The sequence below is a fragment of the Patiria miniata genome, unplaced genomic scaffold (genome assembly GCF_015706575.1).
Source record: "Patiria miniata isolate m_02_andy unplaced genomic scaffold, ASM1570657v1 HiC_scaffold_13, whole genome shotgun sequence".
Lineage (NCBI taxonomy): Eukaryota > Metazoa > Echinodermata > Asteroidea > Valvatida > Asterinidae > Patiria > Patiria miniata.
The window spans coordinates 11,983,643-12,002,336 of record NW_024037051.1 but is presented as its reverse complement, the minus strand read 5'-3'; the positions used below and the strand labels follow the sequence as shown (position 1 = coordinate 12,002,336).

General features: G+C 41.6%; 1 protein-coding gene across 1 annotated transcript in view; it reads right to left on the bottom strand.

The window, feature by feature from the left end:
* The window catches only part of LOC119721587, a 97,266-nt gene that overhangs the window by 26,685 nt on the left and 51,887 nt on the right, over positions 1–18,694 (bottom strand). The window contains exons 7-10 of the mRNA XM_038191666.1: positions 14,053–14,331; positions 9,158–9,448; positions 8,755–9,033; positions 1,921–2,175 (exon numbers count right to left, since the gene is read on the bottom strand). Of these exons, the coding sequence (XP_038047594.1) occupies positions 1,921–2,175; positions 8,755–9,033; positions 9,158–9,448; positions 14,053–14,331 (1,104 nt within the window). The remainder of the gene's footprint in view (positions 1–1,920; positions 2,176–8,754; positions 9,034–9,157; positions 9,449–14,052; positions 14,332–18,694) is intronic.

Sequence of the window (18,694 nt, the reverse complement as noted above, 5' to 3'; positions counted from 1 at the left end):
GGGGGGTAAGCGCTGGTGAAAAAAGGGCATGGTGGGAAAAGGGCAGTCTTTACAAAATATTGGGGGGGGGGGGTAAATACCCCCTTGACCCCCCCCCCCCCCCCCCCCCCCTTGCTGGCTACGCCTATAAGCTTCATATTAATACGGAGTTGACAAACTAAATCTGATGATCATAATTTGATTTAAGGAAGAAGGGATTTGGGTTCAATTTTGGGATGAAGTAATTACGGGTCTTGAGTAACTCGCCTTAAGATGAACAGATGTTTCATTACCTAACATCGCGGAGGTCTTTTTAAAGGGAGAATCAAGTTTTAGGAAACCACGTTGTATCCTTTCATTATTATTGTGCGTATGTTGACAACAATATTATAATCACCTAACACAGTTTAGAATTTCAGAAATGGATGGATTCGGGGGTTAGTATTTTGTAGCAAATGTTGTTACACTGACTTGTTTGAAGCTTTATGTTTGTATATGCTGGAAAAACCAAGAAAAACAATCATGTTCTTGTAGTCTGACTCTATTTCAGATGAAACGGAACAATTTACCGATGTCGGGGAATATAAGGTCAGGGAATCAAGGCTATAGCTGGCCTATGCCCGTTCACAGGTGTGTGATATTGAATGAAAACTAAATAAATAATTATGATAAATCGTGAGCAGGATTCGAAAAAAACTCATTTTTTTCAAACCCTGTACGTTGGCCGACCAGCGTTGGACATTGATACAAAAATACCACTTTTCTTCAAAAATTTCAGCACACCAGGTGCCATGTTTTTACAGGGTGCTTTTTTAGACTGTCATTCACTAACAGTCCAGTTAATGTATTTCGTGGAAATATGGTAGTTTTGCTTGTTTGATGTTTGCAAATGTTGTAGGGTTTTATCCTGCACTGTAAAAAACACACCTAATCAGAATTTGCTCCCAAAACAGTCAAGTTTACTCCAATTTGAGGTCAGCTGGGTTCAGGTTTGACTGTTTCTTCAGAGCACAACTGTGCCATTCATATACTAAAAGTACATGTACACTGATCATAAATCGCACTGGTGCATTTAGCAAAACTCAAATTTACCAAAAGTGTCAATCAAATACACTTCCTGTACAGGGTGAGTAAAAAAAACCAACGAAACCCCAATGTCGGGACTATTGTTTTAGTGAAGTTCTGCATGTATCACTTTCAAAATCTAAGGTATGAAATCCCAGTTCATAAGCTTTCTTTTAGTACAAGAATAATTCTAATCACTCATGTACTTTTTAAGTTACGGAATTTGAAACACAACCACCGTTTTAAAGTTCTGTCCACGAATCACAAGAAGGTAAGTGTTCTTTCAGCAAAACGAAAACGGATGTGTGCGAATTGTTTTCGTTTTGCTGAAAGAACGCACACATTTTTTTGTGATCCGTGGACAGAACTTTAAACGGTGGTTGTGTTTAAAATTCCGTAACTTGAACAGTACATGAGTGATTTGAATGATTCTTGTACTACAGAAAGCTTATGAATTGGGCTTTCATACCCTAGATTTTGAAAGTGCTACATGCAGAACTTCACTAAAACAATAGTCCCGACATTTGGGTTTCACTTTTTTTTACTCACCCTGTATAACATCAGCCCTTAAAAAGTGGAATATTGTTTTAAAGCAAAGTTGAATCGTCAAATTCTCACAAATCCTTAGATGTCAATCACTAGTTATGGTTAAGTCATCGTAAGTCATCGTAAGTCATCATTATTTATCTTAACTATAACTCAAGTCAATCATAAGTCATCACTAGTCAAATGTTACCACAAGTCAATCACAAGTCATCACAAGTCCATCAAAATGCCATTACAAGTCAATCATTAATTAGTCGTACAGTCTTAAGTCAAGTGACCAGCTTAACTCCATCACAAATCTGCTCTAGATAAAAAGATCACAGACCCTACCTATGACATGGGTGACCCCTCCGACGCCCACCTCCTCGCCGTCCACGACCGCCCGGATGCCGATCTCGTACGGCGCCTCGGTCCTGACATCGTAGACGGTGATCAGCGAGTCCGTGATCGGTATGTCCCGTACGTCGTCCCCGGAAGAGCTGATGACCGAGACGATGTAGCCGGAGGCCCCGGGATGGGCCGGCCAGACGGCCTCCACGGTGCTGGGCGGGTAGCTGACCAGCCTGATGTTACCCTGGGATGAGGCTGTTGATCAAAGGGAAGGGGAAAGGTGACACACGGGGCTGATTCAGGATATGACCGGTACCAGTGGCGTAATAAGCGGGCACGCACGCAACCCCATGTCATCCGAGGCATGTGCTCCTTGTGTCCCCAGGTCAGAATTTCAAAGAGAACCCCCCCCCTAAAACCTCTCAATTGTACAAAACTCAGTGAGTGTCACGTTGGCTAAATACCCCCCCCCCCCAATTAATTTGGACACTATCGACGGCCCTTTTTCAATACTCTCGTAGTTACACCAAGATGAAATTGTCACAGGCAACTTCATGCACCGCTAGCTATGAAGTTCAGTTGAAATTCTTAACACTTAACTAAAGCGCCTCAAGTTCTCGAAAACCGCCTGGAAATCTAGACGCAGTTACGGACAACTTGAAGGCCGACGCCGATCGTTTTAGCTTTACGACTAGTTTTTCACTCACTGTAAATGTTCCTGTATGTCATCTTGTCCAGAAAGTATTATGACTGTCTTTGACTGATTGCACCCTGTCGACTTAACATTCTCGTAAAGGTTAGACTGTTTTCTAGTAATTTAATATAGCTCTATGGTCAAATTACATCTCGGTAAAGATCGGTTCGAACGCGACTTTGTGACGTCAAGGCAAGTCTTCGCGCTGCACGTGAAGTATGAACCGCCGGTGTCATATGAAAATCGGACTCCGAAAATCGGAGTCCTTTACCCTATTTATACCCAGCACGATATGGGACAGGGTACCCCCCCCCCTTCCAATCTCACACACCCTAGACTATTACCTAACACACCCCCAGATATCTCAAAAGAATTCTTGAGATTCTGGTAACACAATGACCAACACAAAGAGGGGGGGGGGGTCCCCCTGTCCCATATCGTGCTACAAAATGATTTTATTGGGCAAACCCTCTCACGTGACCAGTCCCTCTTTTAATTATCTTCACTTAAGCATGCGCAATACTACCAATGAGTCCGTACTTCATAGAGTCCCAATTCACGCCACACCGGCTTTACAAGTGAATGAATTGGCCATGCGGGTCATATCATGTCATCCAAATCCGTTTATATAAGCACAAATTGGCGTGTCTTCACATACAAATGTTGCAAGATGATTTGGTGGTAATTGGTGGGGGAAAAAAAATCATAACACGATGTTTCATCCGTAATTAACAGTATTGCTGACAACACAACACAAATATACATGTACCATATCTTTAGAATCATCTATTCCTCTCAAGCTTTAGTTAAAAAACACAAAAAAACTCGAAGTGATAAACCTGGATTTCTTATCTGTCCAGACTAAGACCATCGATGTCCAAATCAATTTGTGATTATTATTTATGATGAGCTGGACAGTCATGACCGCTGCAACGACGACCACTAAGGCCGTTCACCACCTCTCAAGCCTCGGCAGCGTTTCGGCTTTGGATCCGAAACCATTGGTAAGCCTTTAGGTTCAAACCAAATGGAAAGGCTGAACACTTTGTCTTCGTAAAAGGACTTGATGTTTCTTTAGCATGATATTACTCAACAGTGAACATGAATGTGTTTATCAGAATCAAAGAGCACCAGCATGAATCCCTATGGTTGTGTACGTGCTTTTTGGGTGTGGCACCTTGAAAAAATAGAGTTTCAAATTGAGTTGATAATTTTCTAGCATTGCAATAGTTATGAGTTTTCCAATGAGACATCGCACGACAAAAAAATCGGCCCAAGACAAGTAATCAATTAATTAACTTTGTATGAAGAGCGGGACGCTCCCAATTCGTTTGAATAGTGTGCGCAATTTCTGAACTGGAACGCACCATTTAAAACCAATTTTGAAAACGGTATTAAGGCCTGCAAAAACAAATATGCACATTTAGTTATTCGGAAAAGAAAATAGACATTTTGAAAAAGCACGCAGATACCAACTTTAACCCCAGGAACCAATCAGTTTGGTAATGTGCCGCTCGATCTTGCCCTAGAAATGTTCACTCGTTAACACAGGATGCGGTTTCACGCGGCCTTCACATTGACAGTGTGATATTGCAACAATCCATTATTGCACGATTTCGACATCCCAGCAGCTCTCGTTTTTATCAGATTTTGTGGCGGAAATCTCAATACATCTGGGAATCCGTCGGACGGACACCAGTCATCCATTTCTATTTCAAACTGCAAAACTGGATATCTTAAAATCATTTGCTCTGTGCTTTTTTTTTTTGCTTTTCGTTTGAATCACGCAAAATGGCTCAAAATCATAAGTAGGGTACATAACAACTATTAAACCTGTTGAACTTTGAGCTAAGTAGATACATTTTGACAAAATAGAGAAAACGTCTGCACAATTTTGGGTCTCGTAACTGGAGTTCGTTGCACGTTAAAAAGTGTGCCAGCGGTAACCCTATATTCAAACCCCCTTCAACGTTAGATGGGGGGGGGGGGGGGGGGGGGGGGGGGGCATGGCCCCCTTTGAACCCCCCCCCCCCAACCCCCGGATCCACCCTTGGTCACAAGTAACGGGATGAACAACGACAAAGGAATGCTTTGTAACAGTTCATTTGAATAGCTATAGGGGCTTGACTTGAGACTGAAGGACTTGCGATGGGCCTGTGATGGACTTGCAGGGAATCGACTACAGCACAGATTTGAGGCCAGTCCTATCTTCACTTCGAGGTTTCTGTCATTAAACCGGTAGGTACTTTACCGGGTAATTGCAAAGAATCTTACGTTGCTTTAACAAAAACAAGACTAAACGAATGACTAGTTACAACAAAACATGGCAACGGAATCGCTCGACAATGAACGGTTGTCACTCAATTGCAAACAAATAGCACTCCCTTGGAAATTCTGTTGCCGATGGTCAAACCACTCGAACTTGCCCTTATAGGCACTGACCCCGACCCAGATAAACCACCCCAACCCCGACATTTACTATAAAATCAAGCAATAAAAAAGTTGACTAATATAACAACAAAATATTGCAACGGAATCGATCATCAATGAACTGTTGTCATTCAATTGCAAACAAATCTCACTTCCTTGGATATTCTGTTGCCGATGGTCAAAGTACCGCTCGACCTTGTCCTTAGGTGCTGACCCCGGCCCACATATTAACCACCCCCGCGACATTTACTATAATATCAGAGAATCATTTCATTGGGTCTCGTAACTGGAGTTCGTTGCACGTTAAAAAGTGTGCCAGCGGTAACCCTTTATTCAAACCCCCTTCAACGTTAGATATACAACGATACTTCAGGCCGAATATACTTTTTAGGGTATTTGAGGCAGTGTTGAAGTCCAGTCTATCTTAAGTCCAGTCACAAGTCCAGTCACAAGTCCAGTCACAAGTCCTATAGTCCAGTCACAAGCAAGGGCGGATCCTGAACGCAATATAGGGGTTGGGGGGGGGGGGCAAACAATTTTGGTTCCTCCAAAAGTGGGTCAAAACAATTGCGGCGTGTGGTTTGGGGCCCGCTTAATGGAACCCGAATTTGTTTTGGATTCTAGATCCTCTATGGTGCGATCTGAGGCAATTTCTGGACACTTTAACCAATGTCTATTTTGGAGGAAAAGATGGAGGTGTACGCAGTGCCTGTCTTAATTGCGACGTCACTTAAAAAAAATATGGGTTCTTTTTTTTTGGGGGGGGGGCATGGCCCCCTTTGACACCCCCCACCCCCCGGATCCACCTTGGTCACAAGTAACGGGATGAACAACGACAAAGGAATGCTTTGTAACAGTTCATTTGAATAGCTATAGGGACTTGACTTCAGACTGAAGGACTTGCGATGGGCTTGCGATGGACTTGCGATGGACTTGCAGGGAATCGACTACAACACAGATTTGAGGCCAGTCCTTTCTTCACTTCGAGGTTTTTTGTCATTAAACCGGTAGGTACTTTACCGGGTAATTGCAAAGAATCTTACGTGGCTTTAACAAAAACAAGACTAAACGAATGACTAGTTACAACAAAACATGGCAACGGAATCGCTCGACAATGAACGGTTGTCACTCAATTGCAAACAAATAGCACTCCCTTGGAAATTCTGTTGCCGATGGTCAAACCACTCGACCTTGCCCTTATAGGCACTGACCCCGACCCAGATAAACCACCCCAATCCCGACATTTACTATAATATCAAGCAATAAAAAAGTTGACTAATATAACAACAAACAAACAAATGTCACTTCATTGGATATTATGTTGCCGATGGTCAAAGTACCACTCGACCTTGTCCTTAGGTGCAGACCCCGGCCCACATATTAACCACCCCCGCCACATTTGCTATAATAATTATCAGACAATCATTTCATCATATCGTAAGTGACAATGGATATCTCTGGGGTGGGATCTCATAATCCGATTCTATCACACCGGAAGCCGTGTCTCAAAAATTCTGACAGGAATTTTTGATGAATCACTGTGTTGCCAAGGAGAAAAAAAAACTTCAAAAGTGGAAACAGTGAAAATCTCCGGCATTTACAGTGCTTTAATTCAGGCTCTTTACAGTTTAGGGGATCAAAATTAAACTCGTCATATTCTTGTAGGCCAAATAAAAGGGACAGGGTGCTATTTCCCCGTAATCTTCCAATTGAATTCGTCTCAGCTTTATCAGCTGTCTCGTATCGCTTGCAACCTTGAGTAAGCTCGGGCGAGGACTGCTAGTCGACTGGTGGTTGATTTGTGACGTATCTTACGCCTGCGCACTAATGTCAACGTCCGAACGTCCCCAGTCAATTAAACGCTGGTCAAAATGTATAATACCAAAACGTCGTGGTCCTGGCTCCCTGCATGTTGTGCATTATGGTGTGCGCGGCTGTTGGTAACCAGCAAAGCAACCGCACATAATTATGTGGTCTGGTTTCAAACAGTGGACTACAATATGTCCCCCCAAAAAGTGTCCGTCTGACTATTTTTGAAATAACTACGAAACCATGAGGTCAATTTTGAAAATGTTTGGTTGTGCAGATACTCCTAAGCCTTGGCCTCAACACCTATGAGTTTCATTTAATTTTAGTCGCGCATCACTACCCAACATTTATAGTCAATTGATCACAACAACATTTTGGACACTGTGACCAAGTTCCAAGCCTTACTCAATTTCAGTGTCAAAGCCTTCATGTTGTGAAAAGGGCTGCAGTTGGGATTGGAATCATTTGCCTGTCTTCATGGCAAGACCTCAGATTAATGCTCAAGGGCAAATGATTCTAATCCCAAATGACGTCAGCCTTTTTTTTCACAACATGAAGGATTTTACACAGCTTACATAACACCGCACTGAAAGTCATTAAGGCAAGGAACTTGGTCACAGTGTCCAAAATGCTGTTGTGATCAATTGACAATTGACATGTGTAGTGATGCGTGACTGAAATTAAATGAAAGTCATAGGGGTTGAGGCCATGGATCGCACCACAGAGCATCTAGAATCCAAAAAAGAATTCGGGGCCCTTAAGCGGGCCCTGAACCCCACGCCGTAATTGTTTGGACCCACTATTTGTGGGAACATTTTTTTTTGGGGGGGGGGGGGGCTCTGGATCCGCCCTTTTCCTCCTCGAAACAAATCCCTGAAACCAAAATGTGAAGATGAGGGTTTTGGCAGATAATTCCACACGACTGACGGGATCAGCACTCACGGATCTTAGTTATTTATGTCTTACGGAGTTCAATTTCAATTTGGTAGTTTCGCTTTACCACAAGGACTGCGGATTTGTAAGAAGGAAGCAGCACGATCAGTACTGCCTATAGTAACAGGAAGAGTTCGCAAATCCCAATATTGATGTGGCTTGTCTTGAACTGAAAGCGATTTCAAACTTCTAGACTTCAAAACCCGTTTTCCAAGACCTTACACAAACGATCCTACAATGGAACATCGGATTTCATTTAAGACAACAAAGACGCATTTCAATTCAATCAGTTGGTTATTTCGCCGACAAAGTGGGACTTAAGATTATCATTCAACATAGGGCCAATGGATTTCTAAAAAGTCTCAAAAGATCTCGAGCACATCCCGTTTAAGGTTTTGGATCCGAAAAACAAAAAACCTTATCCCGGCAATGAATGTTGGCTCAACATTGCTGGTAACATTTGAATGTAGAATGTAATTGTTTGATGGTTGGGGTAATTTCAATGTGCATGCATAATGTTTTAATGTAGCTTTCATGTTCGATAAGTTGTTTTTTAATGTTTAATATTGATGTAAATTAATTTTGTAATTGTAAAGTATTTTTACAATTGTAATTTTTACGAGTGTAAAAAAACCAATATACTAAATATCTTTCTATCTATCCCCTCAACAAATACATAATGAAAATTAATACTTTATATATAATTATAGTTTTTTACTTACTTGTCCATAAAATGTATGTAATTGATCGAAAGCAAGAGGTCTGGAATGGTCTCGGAAAAATCTGAACTAAAACACTACTTCTGGATTACATTGGTTAATCGTGCTCGGAGTCAACAATTTTATGGGCCCCTAAAGGGGCAAAGAAAGGGTAATACAAAATTTGGGGTGCATCTTTATGTAACTCTCCCGCCAATTTTTATAACACGATTGGTATTTGGGCCTTTTCTTGTTTCCATGGCAACTCACCTGTTTGAGTCTGCAGCCAGCCGACGGCCATTGCCTTCCCAGCAATCACCGCGTCCAGGACCACCCAGTAGCCCATCGCTTCCTCCAGGCCCAGGAAGACCTGCTCCAGCACCCTGGGCGCCACCGCCCCGTCGACAACGGGTACGCTCACGGAGCGAGACTCGCCGGAGTCGCTGACCAGGCTGAGCCGGTACTCGCTGGCATTCAGGACCGGCTCCCAGGCTACCTGGATGGCGTGCAGGGTGACTGCGCCGAGTCTGACGCCAGACTGGGTTGGAGCTGTGTAAGTCAGAAATCATTTGCCACAATAATTCATTAGGCCGTATAATGAAACGGATAAGATATTATTAATTTCTGAGTTGGAATCTTTCTTGGCCGCAGGCCAAGCCTCTCTTCAACTTACCCCTGGGGGCCGCGTGGGATTCCACCCCGTTACTGAACGCCTCGTAGTCGCCCAGCACCGAGTACAGGGTGAACTTGTACCGCTCCCGCCGCTTCCGGTCCGAGAGGAGAAAATTGGTGGTGGTCTTGTTCAGGCGGACCGACCACTGGGTCTGGTCGGAGGCCGAACGGGCGTTGTCCCGCCGGACGTCCAGGTAGTAGTGGTCAAAGGGAGGGGAGGGCGTGCCCCAGTTGAGCAGGATGGAGGAGCCGTCCAGGTTGAGCCTCCTTAGGAACGTTGGCGAACTTGGCTCTGGGATGGGCCGAGTGAAAGAAAATGTTAACCATCTGCAGTCTTGTTAATCGAGTCCATCAAAAAACCTTCACAAGTTCTCCATGTGTTCGGCTCGAGTACAACACCGACCGTCAGTTGCACTTGACGTGTCCCATTTGTTTTTACCATACATTATACGCAGATAGGCAGCAAAGCTACAAGGTTGCTAGCTTGGTCTTTTGGGTATTAAAGGTGCTATATAGACTAGTTAAAGGTGCTATATAGACTAGCACCTTTCACAAATATTGTGACAAAATAAATGAGAGGCCACCATAAAGTTCGATAACACAGTGCAATGATTTGGAAGACGAAGGTTGGGGTGCTGTGGTCCAATGGTTACGGTGTTCGACTCGTGTGCCGTGGTGCATGGGTTCGAATCCTGACCGTGGGAACATGGTGCTTGCGCTCTTGAGCAAGGCACTGTACCATTATTGCTTCGTTCTTCGGATGGGACGTACAGCCGTAGGTCCCGTGTGTTGTGTAATGCAGGTTAAAGAACCAAGTAACACTTATCGCTTAGAGAAGCGGTTTGCCCCGGTGTTTCTGGCAGTGGCTGTAATATGCGCCGCAGCACCTTCTATAATTATAAGGTGCTACACAATGGGTCTCATATTTCTCATAAACTTCATATACCTGTCCATAATAATAGACATATTTTCCAGCGCCTTGAGTACCGTGCATTATACAGCCTGTCAAAAAAAAAATATTTTCAATATTAAATCTCAACATAAGTAAGTCGTTTTGAGCATCACATTAAAGAAAAAAGACCAGGCTTTCCAATACTTTTTGTTTCATCTCATTTGCTTTTGTCAATCCAGAGATAACTCCAGTTTACTGCGGAACACCAAAATCGAGTTTGTTTCTTTTGCCAAGTTGCAATCTTTTGTGAGCTTCAAGACAGCATGGCACAGTACTCGAAACAACTCTGCCCATGCATAAAAGTGGCACAAAATCGATGTTGGTGTATCGCACTAAATTGATTATATCTCTGAATTGACAAAAGCAAAGCAAATATGATCAAACAAACACTATTGGAAAGCCCAGTCTTTGTTCTTTAATATTATGCCAAGTAAGAATGACTTATTATGAAATTTCATATTTAACCAATTTTTTTTCTGATTGTACCATTTTTTTTTAAAACAGGCTGTACATGTAAAAGACTCTGGTATTGTTCAAAGCCCACTCAAGTCATTTTTTCCGTTTGTTCAACATTAAATTGATCTGCGATTTTAGATTGATATTTTGTATTACAAGGGAATCCATTTATTTCTGATTAGGGCAAAACTGCTTAGCTTGGTTACAGAAAATAACTACGATACGAGTCAAAGCTGTGCACGTCACCCCAACAAAATTGACTGCCGGGCATCTTGGCGATGATGGCGCTTGACTTATGATCACGAAAATATACAGAAGATTTTGGACTTCGACATCATCAAACTAGCATTAAAGGCATATAGCATCATTTGCATTTATCCTAAAAGCAACCTGCTAAATTATAATCAAAAATCGTCCTATGGAGTGGACTAAAGTTGGTGTAAACGGGCTTTTAAGGTGTGGCATCTTGAAAAATAGATTTTTTTAAATTGAGTTGATAATTTTCTAGCATTACATTAGTTATGAGCTTTCCAATGAGACATCGCACGAAAAAAATGACAAAAATATGGCCCATGACAAGTAATCAATTAAGTAATTTCAACTTTTGAATTAAGAGCGGGACGCTGCTAATTCGTTCTGAATATTGTTAGCAATTTCTGAAGCGCGCCATTTAAACCGCTTTTTAAAAACTGCACAAAGGCCTGCAAAAACAAGCACGTTTATGTGTTACGGGACATTAATTGTTCCCTTTAAATTTCGTTCTGAAAAGAAAATCGAATTTTTGAAAGAAAAAAAAACCACGTGTGTATACCAACTTTAAAGATCGTACTGGTACACAATATAAACACCCCGTAGATTCCGTCTGACTTACTGTCATTTTGAAACAAAATTAAGAAATGTAGGTGATTTCCAACGGTCAGTCAATGAAATGACTGATTTTTTGAAGTGAAAAAGAGTGCTTTTATAGAAGAAATCGTGTTTCAGGATAAAAAGGTTGAGTGTGTTATTCAGTGTTTTCTCGAAAAAAATGTAATATTCACCGAGTTGAAACTTCAACGGGACTGGTAAGGTTTTGAACATTCTCCTTTGGATATTGAGTGGTGTTATTATTGGAAACGAACAAAATGCACGAAAGGTAAATGATCCTCGTCATGCTTTTAAATTAGACATCGACCAGATGTGGGCATCCTTTTAAAAACTTACGCCAATAATATGAACTACGTTTGTTTCTTTCACAGATAGGGAATGATATTAGTTTACAATAGCCCCCAGACATAGAAGCCCATGGGACGAATTTGATTTTATTATACCGGATGGAACCTGTCCCCAATTCTGCCAGGTCAGTTTTTTGTGTGTGTGATTGAATATTATGAGGGTCCATTGTTTATATTAGTCACTGAACGCCTTTGGGAGTATTTTGTTCGGTCGATACCACCGGAGCATGACTAATTGTATTCAACTTCATTAAAATCGTATGAATCTGTGTCTCAATGGGCGTTTTTTAATCCTAACCTAAGGCGAGGCTAGCAGGACAAAGTTGTCTCCGGGCACCACACGTAAGACATATTGCAATATTATGAAATGGTTTCGAGTGATTATATGACGATGCGGACTTTAAAAATTCAATGGGATTTGTGCGTAAAATTAGCCATGATAACACTCAGGGGACTGATGGGAGTTTACTATCTGCAAGGGGCGGCCATATTTGAACGAGAACGAGGCTACAATTGCATTGCCAATTAACTATAGGCCAGCTCAAATCGTTACAGATTGCATGAAAAACTATTAGAATCCGTTCAAAAAGCAGCTCTTTCAAAACCAACTGGAAGGAGCCATATACACTGTAATGTTCTTGAGTTTGTGGCTTCGTATGCCTACTTTACGACTGAACAGATCCTGAAAAGTTCCCAGGCGTTGCAAATGATTATATAGGTCATAAACCATTATCATGTTACGGCCATAGTGATTTTCCACATTCAAATCAAGCGAGGCTGGAAGGAAAAAGTCTGGTTCGTTTTTGCACAAAAAAGTATTTTCACTCAGTAGCCTACTGTTAAAGGGACACAGGGGACATCCCTGCACTCCGTTGCAAAAGAGAGAAACTTTGGGCTCCAATTTCAACACAACTGTTGCTTAATATTCCAATTTAAGGGTTAATTTTTGAGTGGCGGCCATTAGGATTTCATTTTCTTTGTTAAGCACAAATTTCTGGGGAGATGATCCAATGGCTCACCTCGGTCATTTTTTTTTTGGGGGGGGGGGTACCCCCATCCCTGGGATTTACGCTCTTGTTGGGTACAGTTCAGAATGAAGACCGTTTAAACGAAAATATGCATGGCGGCTAGTTACGGAGTTCATTTTGCCCGCTCGAAGTGACAGTTTCAAGAATCTATATGTGTTATTGCAATTGCATGGGAAGTCTGAGGATTAATGGACAAGTCAAGGTTGCGGTGTTTTTCAATCCATTACCCATATTCCTGTGAAAATACATAACTAGGCCTGTACTCCATCGCTCCCGGGGAATTCTGGTAACGTTTAAGCAAAAACGGAAAAGCCAAGTACATGGCAGTGACTAATTTGGGAATCTTACCAGGGTGACCGTTTTAGCCAAATTTCGGCTAAATTTGACAAGATATTTCGGAAAAAAATCCGAGTTAGGCCCCCCCCCCAAAAAAAATATTCGGTCTCTGGTCAGACCAAAGTTCCGGAATTGACGCGGCGATGCGGCTTTTTTTTTTTTTGATTTTTTTTTTCTTCAAGCTTGGATTGTACAGACAAGGTGGGGTACTATTTTGCTTTTTCGGTGTCCTCATGTACATTGGTGTCCTCTATAGTTTGCCTTGGTGCTTTCGATCATTTGCCTTGGTGCAATTTCCCATTCTTTGGTGCTCTTTGGTAAAACAAATTGAGGGGCGGAAATAGAGGGCGCTGTTGGAGCTACCGCGGAACATTTTGGAAAAAAAAAAGATCGACGCGCATGATTAAAATCGACGCGCGCGCTGACCAGAGACCGACTTATTTTTTTTTTTGGCCTTAAACAGAAAATTTAGCAGAATGATTTTTTAGCAGATTTCTACCAGAAGATTGTAAAAAATTGGTTATTTGACCAAAAAAATATGGTAGATTTCAAATATATAGCTGATTAGAAAAAGCTTCAATTTGAGGTTCCCTGACGTGAATTGGTACACAGTAAAGTACTTTAGACCATTGCAAGCCAGGCTAGACACGTTTTTTTTTTAAATTTTGTTCACGTAAATTTTATGATTTTTGTTTTGTTGAAGGAATTGTTATAACATCTGCATGCGAGTATAGGCCCTAAAGTGGTTATAATGTATTTCGTGTACTAATAGGTGATTTAGCAGATTTTTGTTAAATCTAGCAGATTTTTGAAGTGCACCTATCAGAATTGTGCCATCGCCTTAATTACGGTCACCGCACCCGGAATCTTACACATTCTTAATAGGGATCTACGTCTTACGTTAACTTACTTGTGACTTGCGGATCCGGAACCCGGATCACTAACGGATCACTCTTGATGCCGTTGCGTACGGTGATGATCCGCACTGTAGCCTCCTCGCCAGGCGTTAGATCGTCCACCATGTACCCCGTCGCGTCCTTGTTGAGTGGCATGGACAGGAGCACACCGGTCCGGTTCACGGTCATCTGATACCTGTCGAAGTCCAACCGGTCTGGTGCCGGGCTCAGCTCCAAGCGGGCCGTGGACGGTGTCAAGAGGCGCTGTGTGACGACTGGAATCGGAGGCAACTCTGTTTTTCGCAGAAAGGCATTGGGAAATGAAAACATATGATTTTTTAACTCGATGAAAGATTTTCCCCATTTGTATTAGACGCGGCACTAACGTTTCCATGCTTGTTCCTACTTAATGACATTATTGTGTGCAGAGCAGCAACATATTAGCATGGGAAATAATAATACTCCTCGATGATTATGCAATTATGTAACTAGAAATTAAAAACAAACGATCCAACATGATGAAATATTTTGTTTCGATTTTACACGCGGCACAACGTCGCCGTGTTTCTACTTGATGGCATAATTATCTGTGCAGAGGGGCAACAGATTAACAAAGGAAATTTAACATTCCTCAGTTATTATGTAATTATGCAATTGGAAATGAACAACAAAAATGATCACACATGATGACAGAATTTGTTTGAGTTTAAGTGCGCGCGGCAGCGACGCTGCCATGATTTTGAGTTCAACTGATAACATATTAAAAGGTGCATGAAGTGATTTTTTTTTCTTAGGACCATATTTTGTGCAACTTTCTACTCCTTGTAAATGTATGAACACCATTTGACATCCCTTTTTGGTTAATTTTATTGAAAGGTGCACTTCTTTAGAGATTTAAACATTTCCCATGCTTATCAGGACAACTGAGGGCGCTGTTGCTGTGATGTCATTTCAGGCAGACACTGTTCAGTTTGGGGCTTTTGGTTCAAATTATGAACCCGAAAAGTTGCTTATTGAAAATATTTGTGAAAAAACTTTGTTCATTGGCTTTATACTGTCATGTCCTGAAACAGCAGCAAATCATCAAAGGAAAAAAACACAATTACGACAGCAAAATATCCAAAATTCTGGCAAATGTTGGTGCTGAAATAGCTGTAACATTGAGGTTTCTGCCCGGAATGACAACACAGTTTTGCTCATGAATATGGACATTTGTATAAGCATTAAAAAGGCACCAAAATACCCTTCAAATTGGCAAAAAACAAATTGAAAATGAGCTTAAATGGGACACAGAGGTGCGTTTTCTATGATTGCATTTAAAACAAAATTAACAGTGCATGGGCCCTTTCAGAATGTACACCTATATTATATACATGTAGTTGGGAAAGATTATGATATCGGGGCTAGACTATTATCACTTCCCGTTTCTGATACTTTATGGGGGGGGGGGGGGAACGAATAAATATAGTAAATGGAAATGCAGTGCTGTTCTAAAACATGGGCGAATATCGTTTTTGTGTGTTTGACATGATATATTTGTGGAGCGAGCTGGCATTACAAAATTTGTCAGCTTATGAATACAAAGCGGCGTTTGAATAGTATTGACTCTTGGTTCACGATAGAAAATGGCCATGATAGAAAATACATGTACAGCAAGTGTACTCCCTAAGTAGAAGATCTGGATATCTTTAACACGTCCCGTGGTTAATATTTCATAGTCAGTGACTCAGTGACGCCAATCTCGTCAACCGTAACGGTAGTGTCTATCTGATCATATTTCAACTGATGTCTTTCTTTACCAATTGGCGCGAACCCAATCACACAACTGTCACCTGTCAACCTAGATGCAAATTTTGTCATTCAAAGAGTATATAGCCTGTACCCATCAAGTCTTGCAATATCATTTGCGACCAGCTGACAATTCAACTGTTTTTTCAAGACAAGTCTGACTTCATTTGACTTCGTTCTGTAAGGGTGAAGGTACTATGGCTTCCCACCTCTTCCGGGGGCGGGGGGGGGGGAAGCCCCCCCCCCCCCCTCGCGACGCTCATAGTACCGGTACGTGTACCTGTAAGGTATAGACGGACATTTCCGCGGGGGGGGGGTGTCATGCTTGCTTTCTTTATATTACCAAAGAGTCAAAATTCACTCTGTTCGAATCAAGATACACTCCCAACGATTGAAGTATAGGGGAGTCAGGTTGGCACAGGGGTTCTTTCCTCGCCTTCTACCGCTGCAGCAAGTTCGATGCCTGCCTTGGTCAATGTGGATTGGGTTTTTAGTCTCTAATTGATTTCGAGGGTTTTTCCCCAGAATATTCTTCTGAGTTTTTTTTCTCCCACCTCTAAAACTGTAATTTCTTCTCACTGTTTTCTACAACTCGGGAATGTGTATACCAATTTGGCAATGTATCTTTCAGGTTTCTTCTGGCTTTCGAGCTACAGGCCTATATAAAGCACATTTGAGTAATCATTGGTTTCATTACCAGAAAATCAAGAAGATTGAGCTCCCGCTCAAGTTTCCAATGAATTAACATTCCCTCCCCCCTATAGTATTTCAGTCTAATGATGTAATACTTTTCACTCTAAACCGTCTGGTCCACTCTTTGGAAATTAGGGGGTGTTGACACTGCATTCAACATAAACTAGCAGATAAAAAAATCGGTAAACATATGTAGCCACTGATCTGCAAACAAACAAGTTGTTTTTTCCCCTAATTCCGCCCAGGGTACCCAGTAGGCCTATTGCAAAGGCCTATGACGAATTCCCAGGATGCGCTAACAGCAAGTACGGTCACTGGGCAGCGCGATCATAACACGGCCTGTGTATTTTTTTTTAACGGGTCGTTTTGCCTATGATAGGCCTATGGCCTGAATCATCGCACAGGGCAAGCCTGCAGCAATAACCTGCGGCTTTCACTAACAGTTTCCAGAGCCGGAACTACCGTCTTTAGTATCGGGGCTGACTAACTGCTCGTGTTATGAAACGGGGGGCAAGTACGGGGCCAGGGGAATCCTGGTGACCAAAACAACGAGCAGTGGCTGAACCACCCCCACTCCACCCCTCCTCCCCCTCCCCCGGCGAGGTACTGGAAAGAAAGTCTAACGCAAATCTAAACAACTACCTTATGATGAGGATACAGTGCACCCAAAACAAATAGGCCCCTACAGAAAGGAAAGGCAACCCCATGTTCAAAAAATCAAGTTTAAAGGGAATATACAACATTTGCAAACATCGAAAAAATAAAACTACCAAGTTTTTACGAAATACCTTACTAGGATGTTGGCAAATGACAGTCTAAAGCATCCTGTAAAATTATGGCACCTGGTGTGAAGTTATTTTCAAGAAAATGGTATTTTTGTATACATTTCCAATGGTGGTCGGCCGACCACCGTTGGAAAAACTTAACTATTTTTCAACTACTGCTCCAACTTTACACTTTTTTCAGTCCACATTTTGTTTGCTATTGGTTACATGTTCATGAACGGGTGCAGGCCAGCTAGACTGGTTCCATTACCTTACAATTTTCCGGCATCTATAAATTGATCCATTTTATCTTTAGTGGAGTCGAGGAACCAGACTACTTGAACATTTTAGTTTTTCTTGGTTTTTCCAGCATTTTCGAAAGAAAAAAAAACTTCAAACATGTCAGTGTAACAATATTTGATCTATTATACCAACCCCTCAAATAGTTCATTTCTAAAAATTACAGCAAAAGCCAATGATGTACATTCCCGTTAAACTGGATGTGTTGCATGCAGCGAAGCCCACATTCAGTGCTTTAGGTATACGGTGCACCCACTATACCGTTCTAAGTGATTTAATGCCGGGCTAGTGCTTTCTCTGACCGAAATAGACCAATGGTCCTGTGGCTTTTTACAAAACCAAGTTTAAGTAAATCGTCACCGACACCACGAAGTAACACCCATCTACATACCAGTAAAAACTAGCAATCGGAGAAAACGGCAACTAAAGTTGAACGCCTTCTAAAACGACACTTTGCGTCAAAACGACAGAGTATTTTCAGTTGGGTTTCTCGTTGTGGACACTTGATGAATTAAGTTTATTAAATCTGCTGTTTTTCACTCGTTTGTGTATTAAATAAACAAGAAATAAGAGAAAAAAGATGAGTGTTAGTTCGTGAAACCGAAAAAGCTGCGAAACTGTAAATTTTCGTTTTCACGAAGTAACACTCTTCAATGTATTTAACACGAGGAAAGTGCAACTTCAGGTCAGCGCGCGCGCGCTCATACAACTTGTTACAAGAAGAGTGTTACTTCGTGAAAACGTTTTTGCTCACTTATGAGCAGAGTGCGCGCCATGCATTGCAATGGAAAATGGAACTTGAGTGTTACTTCGTGAAAACGAAAATTGTCAATTTTGCGCAAAAGTTGCCATGGATACTTAGCGTAATTATTAAAGTAAAGCTCTTGAAGCTTTGAGACTTCGTGCAATGGTAGGCCTTAATGAATAATGTTTAAAAATCCAAAAAACTGAAAATCGAAAAAAATATGCTTTAACACGGTAGAGTGTTACTTCGTGGTGTCGGTGACGAAATATTTGCAATGTTAAATATGGAGTATATGCATTCAAATAAATGTATTAATGCATTTCATACCGCTTACAAGTATAGAACGCGCGGGCTCTTGTTTAAATT